The 18658-nt window shown below is 48.3% G+C and overlaps 1 protein-coding gene across 2 annotated transcripts in view; it reads right to left on the bottom strand.

Moving 5' to 3' along the window:
• Positions 1–18658, bottom strand: part of PLXNA2 (plexin A2) — a 204293-nt gene that overhangs the window by 67367 nt on the left and 118268 nt on the right. For both annotated transcript variants that reach the window (XM_037156975.2, XM_053667982.1), the window contains exons 5-6: positions 5030–5130; positions 1368–1491 (exon numbers count right to left, since the gene is read on the bottom strand). In XM_037156975.2, coding sequence (XP_037012870.2) covers positions 1368–1491; positions 5030–5130 — 225 coding nt within the window. The remainder of the gene's footprint in view (positions 1–1367; positions 1492–5029; positions 5131–18658) is intronic.

Here is an 18658-nt window from a genome sequence, read left to right as displayed (position 1 = left end):
CTTCTGTTTGCCACCTGTGTGTTAAAACAAGTCATGAGCCAGGCCCTGCACAATATGTCTTAGCCCTGGCTCATGGGAGAGTAAGTACCACCAACCTGGCGGTTCCCCGGGAGTTCACCAGGTTGGTGGAAGACAGCTATCTCCTCATTCTGGCTGTCACAGGGGCTGCTTATCAATGTGGTAAATGTGCTAGTTTCTGCTTCTCTGTCCCTCCTGGGCTCTCTGCTCACTGACAGCTCCCCTGGAGGAGGGCAGTCACTTTACAGGATGAGAGAAAGCAGGGACGAGGACACCAGCAGTGTGCGCGATGTCAGCCGTCACCTATATCAGGTTCCAATGATCTAGGCCAGTGGTGTCCAGCCTTTTCAAGTTGGAACACCCTCATTTTGAATGGTAAAAGTATCCCACACTGTCAGAAGAAACTGCTGATGGAGAAACTAATGGCAAGATGCTGTTCTGAAATGAGTTTGTACTCGATCAACACACTACAACATCTAAGCTGTATTTAAAACAATATGTAAAAAGTGTGACTGGCTCCCTCTGGCAGTGGGCAGTGCCTATAAGTGGTCAAGAGGACAACAGTCCTGTGGGTCTCCCTTTGTCTTCCTACCAGCACCTAGTGGGACTTATTAGCAGCGGGTTTTTCAGTCACAAGGAGTGTCACCTCGCCTTCCCATACATTTGCTTGCTGCTGAATCTCTGTCCCAGTTTCGTTTCCATGGGGCCAGAAACTGAGGTACAAACTCTGCTGTTTGTTCCTCAGCTCCATGCGAGCCAAAATCTCCCTGTGGGAATGAATGAACGGATATCTTGGAAGGTTCATTGACTAATTAACATTCGTGAATGCTCATAAAACTTCAGAATGAAATAATTGTGCAGGGCCTGAGGACATGAAATATTTTGGGTTGCACTTCGACAGGTGGCTAAGGGCTATTCCACTCTCTTTAATATTCTCTTAAGCACCCACAGACTGTGAATTAAGTCCCCATCTCTGTCTCTGTCTTTCTCTGCGCCCCCCCACATACAATCAGAACTCTCAGGTTTTTGTGAGGGGCTGTATCAGTGATTGTAAATGTAGCATACACCAAAGAATGCATTGTTTGCTATCGGATAGCATGATGTTGTAGATGTTTGTTACTAAATGCAAAATCTAGGTTTATGAAACAGATCAATGAGTGTGAATTTGCAAGGAGTATGGAGGATGGCCGTGCCCTTTACAATAGTTGCCATAGCTTTTCTATAAATATAGTTTCCTTGGAGCATGTAAAGCACAATCCATTTACAGATTCCTGTGTAAGTGTTAAAGGAATTCGCCCACACATGTGCGTGCTCTGTGTCCCCACCGTGTCCCTGGGTGAGTTACTTACCAGCCGGCTGTGCTCAGACACCGAGATGCTGCTGGGATGCACCTCGAGGCTCATGCACTGGCTGATGCTGGCAGCAAATCGATTAGGTTCCCAGGCACGCTGGCACTTGTCCCTCCGGGAGCACCTGCCACAGACACGGATGCACAAGAGGTCAGGCCTCTGAGACCCATCTGTTGGGCTCCATTGTCTTCTACATGTAAGTAAGACGGGTTTGCTGCTCTGAGGCCTGTGGCTGGTCTTCTTGTTATGACTTTCTTTTATTCCAGAGGCTTGGGTGCCTCCCAGATGGTATCTAGTGCAGTTAAAGACAGACTAAGAGGAAGTGGGATTAACTCCCAGAATGAGAGATGTGGTTTAGACATAAAGCATAGCTCTAGTTAGCATCATTATAGACTTCTCAATGAGCAAGGGAGGGGAGGTGGGAAACACAAGAAGCACAGGATAGGCTGAGCCATAAACTTTGGAGCCAGGCTATCTGGGTTCCAACCCAGATCTATTGCCTACTGGCTATGGCCCCTTGAGCAAATTACTTAATTGCTCTGTGCCTCAGTTTCCCCAATGTTAAAATGGTGACCTTAACTCTTAGGGTTGCTGAAAGGATTAACTGAGTTAGAGGCCCTAGCGGGGTAGCTCAGGTGGTTAAAGAATTGTCTTGACACAACAAGGCTGCAAGTTTGATCTCAGGCTCGGGCACATGCAAGAAGCAAACAGTGAATGCATAAATAAGTGGAACAAGAAATCAATGTTTCTCTCCCTCTCTTCCCTTCCCTCCCTCCCTGTCTCTCTCTCCCTAAAGTCAATAAGTAAAAAAAAATTTTAAAGGCCCTGGCTGGGTAGCTCAGTTGATTAGAGTGTCATCCCAATATGCCAAGGTTAAGCATTTGATCTCGGTTGGGGTACATACAGAACCTCCTCCTTTCTCTGTAAAAAATCAATCAGTAAAAAAATTTTTAAATGAATTAGTGCTGAGAAAATAGGCTGTTAGCCCTTATTATAATATTAATGATGACTCTTAATATTATTCATCTCCAGGCATATTTAAAAATCCGGACAGGGTCTCAGCCACATGGGATAGTGTAAATGTGATCTTGTGGCTGGATTAATGGCTTTTTGAAGGCGGGTGCTGTGTTTTATTCACTGAGATATCCTACCTGTCACACCATGTCTTTTAAATAGATGTTTGTGGTGTAAAATAATGCCCAGAGACAGAAAGACAGACGAGGAGTCGCAGCCAGGGCTACTCTGTCAGAAAACTGTGTGGCTGTCTCTTTCAACATGCTCATCTCTGGCTCTAGGCTCCTTTGCTCATGGTTGCAGGTGGGAAAGGTGGCTCCTACATGCAGGAGCCTTTAGTTGCCATTATGTCACATGGGAACATGCCGGTGCTTTCCCAAACCATTAGCCACGGGACACTACCAGATTCCACAGTGGGGTAGTGATTCCCATGGAACTCCCCCCAGCTCTTCCTCTTCCTTTCCAGGCCCATAATGTATCTAAATATGAATGCTGTCAAAGAAAAGAATTATGGAGGTTTAAGTGAATCCTTAAGATAGCTCTAAAGTGAGCTCTTGACTGGAGCCTTTATCTCATTGACTCACTGAAATGGCTCTTTTTTATCATACTATTTATGGCAACAGCCCTAACAGAGATAAATAGCCCTAGAGACAATAATGCACTTGAAAGAGCAAGGCACACAGTAGAGACAGGGAGGTTGCAAACCCCTGCAGACCCAGAGGTTCGTTAGCATTGCCCCTCAGCCCTCTGCCTCCACTGAAGTCCAGCGGGTAGGCCGGCAGCTGCAGGTGGGCCCGGCACCTCACTCCCTCACCAGGCAGGCTGGTGATGGCAGGTCGGAAGGATGGCAGGAGGAGCTGGTGGAGAAGAGAGCAACCAGAAAGGAGAAATCTCTGGGTATAAACAGGAAAAAGCTTGTTCCCCATGGGCCCTTGCAGGCAGAGTTAGGCTCTGCCTAGGAAGAAGAGCTATGCCCTGGTGTGTAGCTGGGGGTCTCTGAGGACAGGTAAGGAGTTTGGCAGACAGAGGAAGTCTAAGACTCTGATGATGTGGCTTAGTCATTTCAGTAGCCACATCTGACCTTAACCAGGAGGATGACAAGGGTGGTCTGGGGTCACCAGGGGACAGGCATTGGGGATAGGCCGTAGGCACAAGTGTAAGTTGGGGAACATGCATGTTCTTGCCAGTGAGTAAGTGACAATGCTCATCTATAATTCCGGTGTGTTCCACATGGGAGAAGTGGTGCTGGCAGAAGATGGGTGGGAAGGGCAGGGTGCAGCAGGGCGGGGGTGGTGCAGTTGGAAAAGTGCCCATTGCCCAGCGAGAGGGCAGGTAACCCAGGACATGGAGCCAACGTGGCTGTCAGGTTCTTTGGAGGAAGAAATCCTCCTGAGGAGAGAGAGAACCCACTGGCTGGCAAGTCAGCCTCACTGAAAGGAACCCAATTTCAGCCCCCTCTGCCACTCCTGGGGCACAACAGTAGTGTCATCAACGTCTTTATCACTTGCCTGACCTAAACAGTGACTCAGTATCAGTTTCAGATAAGAGCATGTTTTGAAAACTTTTTGAGGAGTCTCTTCCCTCCAAACCCAAGTGGGAAACCCAGTATCTGTGGCTCCAATCCAGTCCGGATTTTGCATCTGTGAGGCGCCTGCTTCTCTCTCTCCCTCTGTAGCCCTCCCAACACCTGCTGCAGAGGCTGGAAGCCAAGAGCTATTGTGCGGCCCCTGAACTCTGGCCCCCGCCTCCGCCTCTACCCCAAACCCAAACCCAGAACATTTCATAGAGATGCTTTGCTGGCTGGCACGGAGCCATGGAGTTTCCAACACCACTGGGGAACAGAATTCCTAGTCAGCTCTGCCTTTCAGGGTTTTCACCCTTTTCTCTCCCTCCGAGGCTCTTCAAATTGGGAAGTTTAAGTGTAATTTTGTATTTCTATCAAGGTGGTATTCAATGGCTAGGATGTTTCTGAACTGGGATGTGAGACCAGTGGGAAGGGGATGTGGACCTCTTGAAATCCTCAAATAATGAGGCCAGAAGGGTCCTGCCAAGTGTTCAGGGTCCATAGTAATTATTTTGATTTGTGTAGCCTATTCTAGGCTTCCTTATTTCCAGAGCATTCATTATTTCATTTAATCCTCACCATACACCTGCAAGGTACGCATTATTCCCTATTGAGCAGTGGGGAAACGAAGGCCCAGAGTAATCAGTGTACCATGCAGGGTCACACAGCAGCTAAGTGGAGTCCAAACCTCTGACACTAGTGCAGGACCATCACATGCTCACAGCAGGAGATGCACCCAGAAGTTTCTTGGGAAACCTAGAGATTCTACAGCTTCCCGAGTGAGTGCATCCAACACCACTGCCCTTCCTGTACTGACAAGGCACAGACCTGAGAGTGGCTGGGAGGGCAGACTTTGAAAGTGAAATGAAAGACACAGAGGCAAAGGCACTGAGCTAGGAAGAAGGCCCACCGAGGCCGTCTTCCTTTTGCTGTTCTCAGTGCTCCTGCTGCGACTGGAGTGACTGCTCAGCAGAGGGAAAGGCCTCTCCCCCTGCCAACCACAGTCACAGCCCTCATTGACACTCCCAGGGAAGTACCTGGCCCTGTGCATCCCAGCCCTTTTTCAGAATGGTCCCAAACTTACATGTTGTGCAGGGCACACCAGCCACAGTGAGGGTCCCCTGAGCTCAGGCACTCCCCGCAAGTTGTATACTGTTCACAGGATTCCACAGGGACCCTGGTGATCTGGTGGAGAGAGGAGACATCAAGGTTAGGTCAGGCAGTGACACCTCGCCTATGTGCATTCAGACTCCTCCACAACCTACCCATGCTTGCACTATCAGCACCCATAAAGGGGTGACACTGGGGGTAAATTTGCTCAATGTTCCCATCTGTTTGCCTGGATCAGGTAGGTACAACTAAGTAGGATGTGTTTCTCATGTGTCTGGTCAAGGCTCCATGGCTTCCCAGACGTGAAGCAAAACCTCCAGTGTCCTTCTGCCTGCACTATATCCTCATGAGAGCTGGGCCTGTCCTGGCAAGTGCTGAAAATGGTTAACTCTCTTAAAAGGCTCTTGCGTGCCACCAACTTGTCTCTGAAGAGCTTTCAGCTGGGCTTGGGCTGAGACATCCTGCCTGTGCAGAGAACATTTTAAAAGGAGAAACTTTTCCTATCAAATAATACTCATCATATGGCACAGTCTCTTTACAGCTGACCGAACATACCACCTGGATCCAATTATCCCATTCTCTGATGTTTCTGAATTCAGTTTCTTTAGTAAATGTCCCACCATTTGAAAAGTCTGGATAAATGGGAATATCCACAGAGACGAGCTGCCCGTCCCATTCTGTCTTGCTGGGGAAAGTGGGAATTTTCAGATCGAGCTCCTGGCCCCCCTGAGAATACAGCCCCTGCCTATTCCTCCCAGTTTCCTGGTGATGCCTGGCAACACTTGAGCTGGGCCTGTTTGGACATCACTCACCCCTACCTGCCCAGCGTGCGTGACGTTAAGGCTGGACAAGAAGGTCAGCAGATTGAAGTTTTCCATTTGATAATGTCCTAGGCACCTGTGGCTGGCTGGGGCGGGAGGCTGCTGGGCAGCAAAAACATTTGCTAGGCTGAGAATAGCTTCTCATTTGTTAGGGCACAGAGGTTCCCCACCCACTGGATGTGTTAGCTCAAGTGAAAACAAAACCTGTGGTCCAGCAGCACGGTGTTCTGACTCTGGCAGCGGGGCAGAAGATGTGCTGAAGATGCCTTTACAGCCCCCTCCTGAGAAGCTTGGCATGGAGTCTAGCAAATGTTTATTAGATGTTACTGTATGGAGGCTCTGATGCTACGCTCAAGAGAAACAGCAGTAAACTGGACACAGATTCTGCTCCTGCAGAGCCTGTGGTCCAGCAGAAGTTGGTAATTACAAACTGAGAGTTGCTCTCCATTGTGCCTAGGATGGGTGTGTGCCCCGGGGGCCTTGGGAGCCTAAGGAGGGGCACCCAATACAACCTGTCAGGAGGAAGAATGTAAGCGTGAGTGAGGAAAAGAGTAGGGTCTAGAAGGGCATTCCAAGCTGAAAGATCATGACGCACAAAAATAATCAAGTTCAGTACACACAAGCACAGAATGCACCCCGGATGGGCAAGGTGGAGATGAGGCTGGTGGGGTGTAAGCAAGGGCCCCATGACCAAAGGCACCTGCCTCGTGAGCTTTCCTTTTCTGTTCTGGGCACCACCCCCATTCTTACAGTATCATAACACTTAACATTCTGTATTTCAAGGCTTTTCTGTAAGTGAGTGACATCACCAGCTTTAAATATCCTTAACCTTCTGTTAATAATAAAAATAGAAAATGCAAGGAGAAGTTTTAAAACCAAATACAATTTGATTTTAAAAATTCATACTTTAAGTGGAAGCCGAGGGATAGCTGTTTTGAAACAGCTTGTGTGAAACAGGCCTGTGGGTTTGAGTGGACTCTGTGTGCAACTGACCTGACGTGGTGATGGAATAGCTGGAGGGGCTAATTTGCTCATGGGCTGCAGAAATAGATGGCATGTCGAGATTGAGAGGGGACACCCCACACTGGGGATTTCCCCCCTCAAGTCTCTGCAACCTACCCCAAGAGGGGTGTTGCTCCACCAGTGACCCTTCCCAGAAGGGAGGTCACAATGAGGTGAGACCCAGACGCGGCACCTGAGGTACAGCTGAGGGACCTGGCATGTTTATTTGGCTCAAAAAAGACGAGTGTCAAGTTGGCCACGGAGGCTGTTTCCAATGTTTGAAGGGTAGCAGCAGTGTGGCTGCAATAAGACTCACAGGTCAAAAGTTTCAGGAAAGCTCAACAGAAGAAAGTCAAGGTTGTCCAATAATTCCCCAGACCTCGATTCCGGAAGGAACTCCCACTGGTGGGATATGTAGGTGGAGTCTGAGCTACGTGTGCCGGGAGTTTGTGAAGGGACTTCTGCCCTCAGAGGAAGGAGGCACTAAGTCTTTCCACTTCTGACATTCAGGATTCTGTTTCCCACAGTTTACCTAACTCCTTCCTGAGGCTGTTTATGGCATTTGTCCCGTATAACTTGTACAGTTTAAAGATAACATCCGGCCACAGCCACCAGCCATGGATAGCACATTGCTTAAGGAGTGACCCCTGACTCATGGCCTGTGATTCCTACCAGAAGCACTTTTCTGACAGGTGCCTGCCATAAACTCTCCTAGTGTATCCCTCCGGACCTGGGACTCTCAGTCCTTCAGGATATCTGTGACCCCAGCCGCCTGCTTGGCTTCCGCTGGGCCCCCTCCAACCTACCCTCCGAGGCCTGAGAGCAGCGGCCCTGGGCCCGGCCTTCCTTTCTTGGGTTTCGGGCTCTGTGTGAGTGATGTCTGCATCTGGCTAGAAATTAAAACAACTGTCTGCATTGCATTCGGCCCGTCTGTCAAAACACAGCCCGGCTCTCAGCAGCTGGGCAAGGGGGCCCTGAATGGGAGCAGTGTCTCCAGCAACAAAGCCCACTTTCACGCCAAGTGCCACGGAGATAGTGAGGACCCTGTTCTTCTCCAAACATGAAACCAACAGCACAACTATTTTTCCTGTTTCCTGGGCCCTCCTGGTGGGAATTTTTTTTTAAGCACTGAGTTGAAGAGCAAAGTGAAACAGGAAACTTATTGGGGTGTGGGTCCTAAAACTCGAATTACTCTCTCCTCAAAGGTCTAATAACCATATACAAACCAGAGGAAAGAAACGTCCTAGGGACTGGGAGGAGACCCTCAAAGTCAGATGTTACCATGGGCTCCCTGTCTTCGCTATATTCATGTGTGGCTACATTCATTCATCATTCATCAGCCAATATTCATCGATCATGTCCTACACACAGGCCAGCACTCAGCACTTCAGTGGGATAAAAACAGCAGCAGCATGAAAACACGGCCATCACCTTCGAGTTGCAAACAGACTAGCAATAAAAACAAGAGAGTGATGTGTGTTCTACGAGGGGTGTTAACGGGGGGCTGAGGGAATTCAGAGCAAGGAGAACACACTTCTGTCTGCACCGTCCAGTATGATAGACACCAGGTCCTAACTGAGAGATGCTGTAGAGACACAACAAACATTGGCTTTTGAAAATTTAGTAAAAAGAAAAGAAAAATACCACATTAATAATTTTTACTGACAAGTTAAAAAGATAAAAATTTAGTAAATATTGGGCTAAGTAAAATTCATTATTCCTTTCAACTGTTTCTTCTCACTTTTTAAAATCTGGCTGAGAGCAAAGTGAAAATCACGCGCGAAGCTTGCCTTTGTGGCTCGACTTCTATTTCTATGGGACAGCCCTGCTTCACGTGGGGGTCCGAAGAAGGCTTCGTGATGGACATGACAAGTGTCTGGGTCTTGAAGGGTCAATGATATTTATGCCAGCGAAGAGGGTTCCAGATGCAGAGAACCGCACGAACAGACACAGGGGAGCAGAGCGGCTTCTGCAAGCCTTGTGTGAGGGCCAGGGGGCAATGGGTATGCATCCGGACAGGCAAGGTCGGGTTAACTTGGGGACGGTTGAGAAGAGTATGGAGCCAGAATATAGAGGGTGTGGCAAAGTAGGTATACAGTTGTTCACATGGAAAATAACACAATCATTAATAATAGAACAGTAAACTCTGTATTCCTCGTACTCACAACTGGAAACTTACTTTTGCCCCACTCTGTACGAAGACTCTTAGATCTCCATCCTGTCACTCCTTGGTCAAAAGAATGTTTTCCAAAAAGAGGGGGCCTTGTGGCTCTCCACGAATGGGTCTTGTGCCAGCACCTTTGTCATTACCCGTGAGCATATGAGACAGAAAGGCCCGAGTTCGCTGGACCAGAAAGTCTGGGTATGGGCCCGAAAAGATTTAGCTCTCCAGTGGATTCTTATGAATGCTGAAGCAGAGAACCACTGATATAGACGAGCTCATACCTTGTTAAGTCTTGTTAAATGTCCGGCCCTTGGAACCAGGAAAAAATGGAGTGAGACTATGCCGCGGGGCTTCGTAAGGAACTAGATTAATCTGGGGGAGGTGGGTGGATGTACATGGAGACTGCTTGTATATCCAGGGAGGAATTGGTTTTATTAAGTCTGAGTCTATGGAGGCCCTAAAGGACCAAGTTCAAGGCTTCAGTGTCGGGGGCCACTTCACACTGCACCCCAGGTGGCAAGTGGGCACTTGCTTAGGAACTGGTGCGGTGGAGTGGGGTGGGATGAGGTGTGGGGGTGGGAGTTGTCTCTGGAAGCTCTAGAAGGGTGGAAAGCTTTCTCTTGAACAGTGTCTACTGCATCAGGTGGCACTCTGTCAGGGGATGACTCAGAGCTTAACAGGACACTCTATGATGCTTTAACTAGTGTTTGTTTATTGTGATTGTGTTTTAATTATGCCTGAGTCTCCCCACCCCTTTCACTGAATGCTGGGATCTAAGGGTGGCTGGGTTGGCCAGCAAATGTCGTGAAGAGAAGCCCACAGTTGGAGGGTGCCCTTCTCCTGCCCCTCCATGGCCTTCTCCCCAGGACTGTGGAGCTGTTTCAGACTAGATTCCACCCTCACACTGCATTCTTCCCTGCTTGATCTTATGTCTTGTAATTATGCCTCTAATGAATATAACTGTCCTATTAAGTCATTTACTTAAGAAATACTCTTAATTAAAGGTGACTCATACTGTGTTCTTGGCTTCTCTGGCCCCGGGCCCCGCATCTCATACCTTCTTTGGCCTGATTCAGTGGGGGCTGGAAATCTATGTGGGCCAGGGCTCCACAGGGCTTGCAGAGTTTGGGGTGGCTCCCCGCTGACTGTCTCAGTCCACTGGGTAGCCCAGGGGGAGTCAGGCCCAGCACAGCAAGGAAAACTATACAGGGTTATTTTTGGCTGAGGAGACAAATCACTGAGGAAACTGCTGGAACCAGCCTCATTCCTGGAGATTCTGAAGAACATGGTAGACCTGCAGGGCTTGACCATCCAGGGTGAGGGCAGGCAGGCCTCTGGGGCCTGTAGTCACCAGACAGAGGCCCTGAGCAGTCGTCTGGTGCCATCAGGCGCAAACCCATCACTTTCCAGTGAGGAGTGCCCACAGAGGAGTGAGGAACAGGAGTCCTTTGGTGTGTGCAGTTGGGGGCAGAGAATCTGTGCTACATCTCTGCCTGAGTGGACACCTGCAAAGAGTGACATGGTTCTGACAGCCTGGAGGGCTCTAAAGTAGAAACGTTGGAGTTGAAAGAACAACACTTAAGATGCTGACAATAGATTGTGCCCAGAGCCCATGTAGTCCTTAAACATTTACTGAGCATTTAAGTGTGTCAAGCTCTCTGTTTGATATTGGGCTGCATTCTGTGCCCTCCCGGAGCCTGTGGTCTGATTGAGGACGAAACTAAGGAAACAGGTCATCTTAATTTGGTGGGATAGATGCCACAATAGAGGTACAATCAAGAGACAGTTTCGGATCAGAGCAGAGGTTCACCCCAGGGGCTTTGGCACGAACACTTAGTGTCTAAGAGGCCTGCAGCATTCCTTTGGAATCATGTAAGACAGCCATAGGGTTGGGTGGGGGAGGAATGAGGGAAAGCTGTTCCCCAGGCTGGGGGGCCCCTTGGGCACTGAGCATTTAATCCCACCGCCTCTCTGGAATCTGTTCCCCTTCTGCCAGATAGTACACCTGTCCCCACACGTGTCCCCTGCTTCCTGACACAAGGAAAGGAACAGAGCCCTTCTCAGTGCTGAGAGCCAGGTGGCAGGGGTGGGAGGTGACACACATAGCCTGGCTGGAGCGTGCAGTTGCCCTGATCCACAGCCTCCTGGTCCCCAGGGCCTGGGGCAAAGTGCAGAGCAGCTGAAACACAACTGCACCCAGACCCTCTCTCCTTTCCTTGGTACCTTCCCTGGTGGTCCCTTCCTAGCAGCACCGCCTCGCTCCCTTGAAGTGTGTAGGTTTCAGACCCACTCCTCCTCTTTCCCCCAATGCAACCTGTTTTCAAGAAAAGATCTAATGCTCATGTGCACACATGGCTGAGGGCAGATTGAGGAGAGGCCCCATGGAGACCCAGCGCACAATCATAACACCGGGAGAGGCTTTTAGCATTTTCCGGGTGCTTTGACACACATTATCTCACAGGTCTGCACAGCTCTCCAGGGAGGAAGAAGGCTAGGTATAGGCATGTTCCACGTGACCCACTGGGAAACAGAGGCTGCAAAGGGCTGGCTTAACCCTGGGCATGGACTCCCAGTGCGGGGAGAAGTGGCCAGCTGGAGGACAGTCCTCCATTGCCCATGATGGTGACGTACTGTAGTCATCTTTTTGAGGGAGGCAGAGGAGGTTCAGAGGTCAGTTCCAGGAGACTGAGGCTGAGGCCAGAGAGGGAACAGGAAGCAGGAAGCAACCCGAGGGCAGGTGAGGGCTGGTGAGGCTTTCTTTCACTTCTCTGACTCCACAGCCCTCAATAGCTTGCTGGCACCCAGCAGTTGAGTTTTTAGTTGACGGACTGGATGGGCAGCTGAAGTCTCTCTTCTCACGCTTGTCCTTTGCAACAGATGGGGCTAGTGTTCTGAGTCCTCACAGGGACATGAACATGGGCAGATGGTCAGTTAGGGTGGCCCAGCCCAGCCTCCTGCTCTGGCCAGTTTCTCTCACACACCAAAGCTGAAGTGGACTCTCTGGGGATGGGCCAGGCTCCCTGGCTCCTGATATGCCTTGAATGATACTCCTTTGGCTCAGCAAGTCTCCCCAGAAAAATACCAGTCCTCTCTCCTGTCCTTAATAGGGAAAGAGCCGGTTGTCTACTGGGGGCCTGAAGCAGAATCTTAATCTCCATCTTCCCTGCAGGGAGTGGGTGGGGTAGGGAGTGCTGAGGCTCTGCTCCTCTGGACTGAGGAAGGGAGTGATGAGAACTGAGGTCTCCTACTGGTGGTTAGCAGGCTCCTGGCCAGCACCATCTTGCTCTGAGCTGGGCAGTTGCCTGAGTTTGTTGTACAGAATGGAGCACCAGGGATAACAATAATATTAACAATAACAATAGCAACAATGATAATAATAGTGGCCATTCATCCAGCACCTATTACATGCCAGGCACTTTACCTGTTTTATCTTGTATAATCCCTACACCAACCTTGCAGGAGAAGCATTCTGAGGCCTACTTTTTGGAAAATTGAGTCTCAGGTTAAGTAACCTGCCCAAGGTCATGGGTCTCATGGGTGGCAGAAACAAGACTTAGAGTTCAGGTGTTTCTGACCCCCACCCTGAGGAGTGAGGTAGAGACAGAAGCATATTAAAGAAGGAAGGCCCCTCTTCTGGGGTGGTGCCAACAGCTGGCTGTCAGGTCACCTTGCTTTCTTAGACACGGGGTGCCAGGTGTGTGCTGAGGCTGTGGGACTGTGCAGTCACACCTCTCACAACCACCACTGCATGCCTCTTAGCTCATTTTACTCTTCTCTACTAACCATGATTTGGCTGGTGAATCTGAGCCAGATGAAGAGGGGAAAAGGGAAGTGAGGACTGAAGCTCCCTGCTACATGTTTCTAAGCCAGGCAGGACCAAAACATTAATGAAAGTGGCTCTGAGCAGGTTGCACGGTTCCATCCAGGGCTTCCTGGGAATGCCACGGAAACATCAGGGAACACAGTGAGGGCAGTGAAGGTGGCAGGGGCTTTCTGTCCTGGTCTTGCCAGTAGTTCACTATGTGGCCTTGGATGAGCCTCCATTTCCTCTTCTTTAAAGTGAAAATAGCAACACCTGTCTCACCCATCTCACCTGCTCATCAGGGAGCACACCTGAGCATACATTTTCAGCACCAGTCTTTCCTATGGATCAACTTCCCAGTAATTAATGTGAACTCACTATTTGTTCCTATTGTTAGATCCAGTTCTTTAAAAGTCAGTAGTCATGTATGAGATGCCCTTAAATCCTCATAAAATAAACATCAACCCAGCTCCCTGCCTGTCTTCTGAGCTGTGACAATCATATGGCCAATGTCATTAAGAAAAATGAAGCACACCCCCCCTCCCCCAGAAAACCAGCTAGAGGTTCCGGAACCTGTGATTTCTACTAAAGCAACATGCAACCTTCTGACCAGAAGATGACCCTGGGGCTATATCCTAAGAACTCTTTGACACTCCGGAGACCTGAGAGTGGAGTGGAGTTCAAACAGAAAATCTATTTTTAATGACTTGGGGAGAAGAGTGGAGGGGCTGAGTAATTCAGAGTAATTACAGCTATCTATCACTCAGAGAAGTGGAATCCAAAGTTGTTGAACTTTTCAATGACATTTTTTCCCTCCTCATTCATAAAACCCAGCCGAGGGTCATGCTGCAGTCAAAGGAGAGAGGACAATGAGGAAAGAAATGTCTGGCCTCAAAGAGTGGAATTTATCTTTTTGATAAGCGCTAAGGGAATAGTCCCTCTTGAATCTTTTTTTTTTTTTTTTTAGGTAGAGGCCAAATTTCGTTCTGGTTGAGAAGGTGGACTTTGAAAAAAGCAGTCCCCAGTTTCAAACCCAACTCCTATGCTTATCAGCCACTGCATGACATTAGGTTGTTGGACGTCCCTGAGCCTCAGTTTTCTTCTTTGTGAAGTGATGACAATACTGATATCAACTTCACTAGGTTGTTTTGAGACTCAAGTGACATCTGTACTCCAAGAGCCTTGCACACAGTTGGTGCTCAATAGTGGTAGTTAGGCTCAGTCTCTATACACAGACCCCACTGAAGGTGGCAGTGTTTGCACAGGAAAGCTGCAGGGGGCTCCTGCTCAGGCTCTGCACTCGGGCTGGGTGACCTTAAGCAAGCCACCTAGGCTCTTTTGGCCAAGTCTGCTCATCTGTCGTAGGGGAGAACTGTGTCTGCCCTTTGCATGAAGGCAGTACAATCCCTCCAACCATTGTCCTTATTGATAACATCATCCCTCCTGGAGGCTGAAGTGCACTGAAATTCACTATCCCTGGCTGAAAGAAGTCAAATTAAGCATAGTCTCCTATGGAAGAAGGACAAGGAAAACTTGGACAAGGAAAACACACAAAGATGAAAGGGAGCTGAATGGACAAAGCAGATATCGCAGATACCATACCGTATTTTCTCAGACAGAACTCCTGGGCCAGACACACTAGGGAGTGAGGAGTAGGGCCCTTTCTAGTGCTGGTTTTTGGAAGGATCTATGAAGAAGTACAGATGCTAATACTCCATTGTCTCCATGACAACAGTGGATTTATTCAGTTAGGAAAAGCAGGTGGGGTAGGAAATGGGAGATGAGAAAGACTTGGGAAATGGACCTAAGAAATAACTAAAATAGATTTTTTATTTGGGAACCAGATGGCTGGGATTAGCCAGGTCCCACAAAGCTCCCTATAGGTTCAACACCGATTCATCTGCCCCGGGAGGGGAAAAGTGATACTGTAATGGCAAGGGAACAGAGTACCTAGGCAGCGACGCCCATTTACTCACCCATTCCCATTCATTCATTCCATATTTCTGTTTGCTCAGGAGATTCTAGTGAGGCCCCTGGGGGCACAGAGCCCAAGTCTACCCTTAATGTACTCAGCTAGATTTTATCTGTGTATTAGACCCTGACTTTTGGAGCCCACCTGTCAATTTCTAGTTTCCCTGCCTTCCGGTCACCAAGAGAGCAAGATGAGAGGGTTTGGAGGTCCAGCTGATCCCATATTCTCCGTGAAGCATCTATGGCCTAGCAAAGTGAGGTCCGAGTGGGAATTATCAGGGCCCAAAAAGAGGTTGGTCAGAAACCTAGGGTAAGAACATCTTTGCTGTGGTCTGGGCAGCAGGTAGGGGCTAACTTCAGGGTTGTCTGAGATGAGGACTCGGGGAGTCCTTCCAAGAGGAAAAGTGGGGCCTTAGGACATCACTACTCCAGAAATCCTGGCACTGTCTCCCAGCCAAGCTCTGGTTTCTGCCTGCTGGTGCTCAACTTCACTGCTGGTTCTGATGTGGGCACTCATGGTTATTGAGATGTGCTGGCAGGTTCTCTGGGAATTCTCGTGTGTTACCTTTCTACCCTTATTACCCTCCCTGAAATCTGCTTCTGGAGTTCTGAAGGAACCTCAGGTTGAATCTCAAGGTCATCTTGATCTGGGGAAAACAGTCCTACCAAATGACATGTAAGGTGGGATCAGACTTTGTCAAGCCCAACCACTCAGGCCCTTCTTCAGGGCACCGCAGTGAGCAGCTGTGTAGATAAGTGAAACCACAGCTGGCCTAGCTCTGTCCTTGGGTGCTGGATCTGAGACAGCTCTCTACCTTTATGCCCTAACTGTCTGCCTTATCATTCTAAGTAGAATTCTAATTCAGAATTCTGATTTCCAGTGGACCCCATGGAGCACATCTTCTCAAACCATCTCTCGACTTTCCTTTTAACCAACAGAAATGTGGCCACCTTGTCCTCACTGACATATAACATCTGAAAATATTCTGTCTCGTTTTTCTTAGTATGCTAAGTGGCTAGCACCCTTGGGAAGGACAGAACCATTTCTTGTCACTCACAGCTTCCTGGGACAAATTACTAGGTAAGTGGATGAGTGTGTGAGTGAGTGTGTGTGTGTGTGTGTGTGTGAGAGAGAGAGAGAGGGAGAGAGAGAGATAGAGAGTAACAGTGCACGCTAAACCTCTAAGGTAAAAAAAGGCTCCTACATGTATATTAAACAATTTTAATTTCCTATATAGAGTACATGTATTCCTTCATGCCATTCATTCAGTCCTGCCACCTTGGCAAGGTGGAGATGGGTAAGGCAGGAAGGATCCATGCTTTGCTGAAACCTGTGACACTGTGCTGCTTTGGGAACATGGATAGACTGGTCATTTGGATAAAGTCCACTCCACTGAGGCAGCAGTGACTGTGGAGACACAGTGCTCTGTACCTAAGAACTCATCCATATGGGTTGATTGGCCTGGCCTTGTGAATTTGCATTCATGTAGACTTGATTTATAACCGAGTACCGTATTTTTAGGACTATAAGATGCACACATTCCCCCCCCCCCCCCCCAAATTTGGAAGAAATAATGGTTGTTAATGCTGCTGTTGAGTTCTGTTTACATTTACATTGGTGAAATATCATGTTATTTATGGTATTAAATATTTTACCACATTTTTTGCTTCAAAAAATTTTTTTCTATTTTCCTCCTCTAAAACCTAGGTGCATCTTATGGTCTGAAAAATACAGTATATCTGCATATGGTTGAAATACACTTGATACTTATACTTTGTCCCTTTTCTTGTTTATCATTGATGCACTCAGTCGTTAGTTCACTTAGGTATGAATCCTTCATTCATCTGCTCATTTATTCAACAGACCAGGTCTCAAGTCTTGTACTATGGTGGTACAAATAAGAGTTAGCCATGGTCTTACAGTCCCTCAAGAAGCACACCCTCTGGCAGGTGAGCTGGAAAGTGAAAGATGTGACATAAAAGTTTCTAAGCTAAGTATGATCACTTCTGGCTGAAGGAATAAGGAAAGTGTCATCGTTTGTGGCAGCCTTGACCACTTAGTGATATTTTGATAGACAGGAATGAAGAAAGGACATTTGGTGAGGAGAGAAGGGCATCAGCAAAGAACACCCATGAGAACTGAAGGAGAATCCCAGGAATGGACTCGTGTCTGGGCAAGATAAGAAAGTGATCTGAGGGCAGATCATGGAAGGCCAGGCCATGGGCACAGAAGACCAGGAAGAAGGGAAAGGAGAGCTTTTGCATTTCTTTTCTCATGACGTGCCCTATGTCTGTCCCTGTGATGTATTCCTGCAGCCTCCCTCTGCCTGTCCCAGCTGCAGACCGGCATTCTCACAGTGGGGTGACAGCTGGAGGCCTCATTGGTCTCCCTTCTATTCTTTCCACACTAGATGTGTTCTGCACAACCTCACTTTTTCTTTTCTTCAAAAAGGCGTAATGGGTGGGGGCATGGATCCTAGAGTCAGACTGCCGGGTCCACATCACAGCCTCCTTGCTCATTAGCTGTGTGAACTTGGGCCCCTGACTCAGCTCTCAGCCTCATTTGCCAATTGGGGAAAAAGTGATAGTAACAGCACATGCTTACATAAGACTTACTATCTGCTGATGAGGAAGAAAAGGAGGCAGAGAGAGTCCTAGTGAATTCACTTGAAGTCACATGGCCAGTAAGCTGTAGAGCTGGGACTCCAACCTGGGCAGGCTGCCCGCAGAAACCATGCTCCGAACTTCTACACCAAACTGCCTCAGCATGAAGGCTGGTACAGGTTAGCAAACCCTTATCCCAGTGCCTGTCATGAAGCTGTTCGCTATTATTAATAAACATGCATTAAGCTCCTTCTATGCTTTCTGTGCAGGTATGAAGTTCAAAAGATGACCAGACATGGCTCTGATCCTCAGGTACTCAGAATTTCGTCAGGAAGATAGACAAATCTCCAAACTGTAAAGAAATATCAGCACTCTGATTGAGATATGGCATACCTAGCTAGCTACAAAAGCAAAGAGAAAAGGCAAATCAGAGAAGGCTTCCAAGAGGCAGTGTTTTGTAATTACAACTTCAGCTAAAGAAATGAAATCATAACATGCACCCTATCCTCCCCCATCAAAGTCAAAACAATAAAAAAAACTGCCTCTTGGATGAAGTTTATAGTCCAGACACCCCCACCCCAGCCTGATGTTTCAGCCTTTTCACCTCTGCTCCCCACCCAGGCTGACATTTCCACTCCAGGCTTCTTCCATCAGGGTCAATCCCCCGCCCCTGTCGGCTGGCCTCCTCCCGTGCTCCCTTCTCCACGCAGCCTTTCTTGACCAACCTCTGCGACCTCTCTATAAATTTTGATTTAGAAAGATGGTCTAAATCTTTGTAAATCAAAGAGAGGTAGGACTGTGAAGTCCCTCTCTGCCCAGCTGGCAGTGCTTGAATGCACTTTTCAACTCTTCTTAGGTCTCCACCTTTTTGGGTTAATCATGGGGCTCTGCTTTTTATTTCTTTACGTGAGATATCCCTGTATACCCCAACCTCAGTTTCTTACACAAAATAGGTCTATAAATACCTGCTGGGAAGCTAATCACACTGGCCCAGTGATCCAGGTTTTATTTTAAGCTCCTTAAGTAAATGAACTGAACAATGTGAAGGCTCTCTAGGTGTGGCTGAGGCCCCTGGCACTCTGCTGGGATTCATTAGGTGATGTGAAAGCATTTATTTTTTAATGGACTTAATGTTTATAACCCAGCAGAGGTGCATGGTGTCAGGGAAAGGGCACAACTGCTCAAGTCAGAAGAACTTGGCTCAGCCCCGCCCTCTACTCGACTGTGCTGGGTAAAACA

This window comes from Artibeus jamaicensis, unplaced genomic scaffold (genome assembly GCF_021234435.1).
Source record: "Artibeus jamaicensis isolate MK-2021 breed Jamaican fruit bat unplaced genomic scaffold, CSHL_Jam_final contig_475, whole genome shotgun sequence".
NCBI lineage: Eukaryota > Metazoa > Chordata > Mammalia > Chiroptera > Phyllostomidae > Artibeus > Artibeus jamaicensis.
Note: the sequence above shows the minus strand (reverse complement) of the source record. Positions and strands in the feature narration are given on the sequence as shown.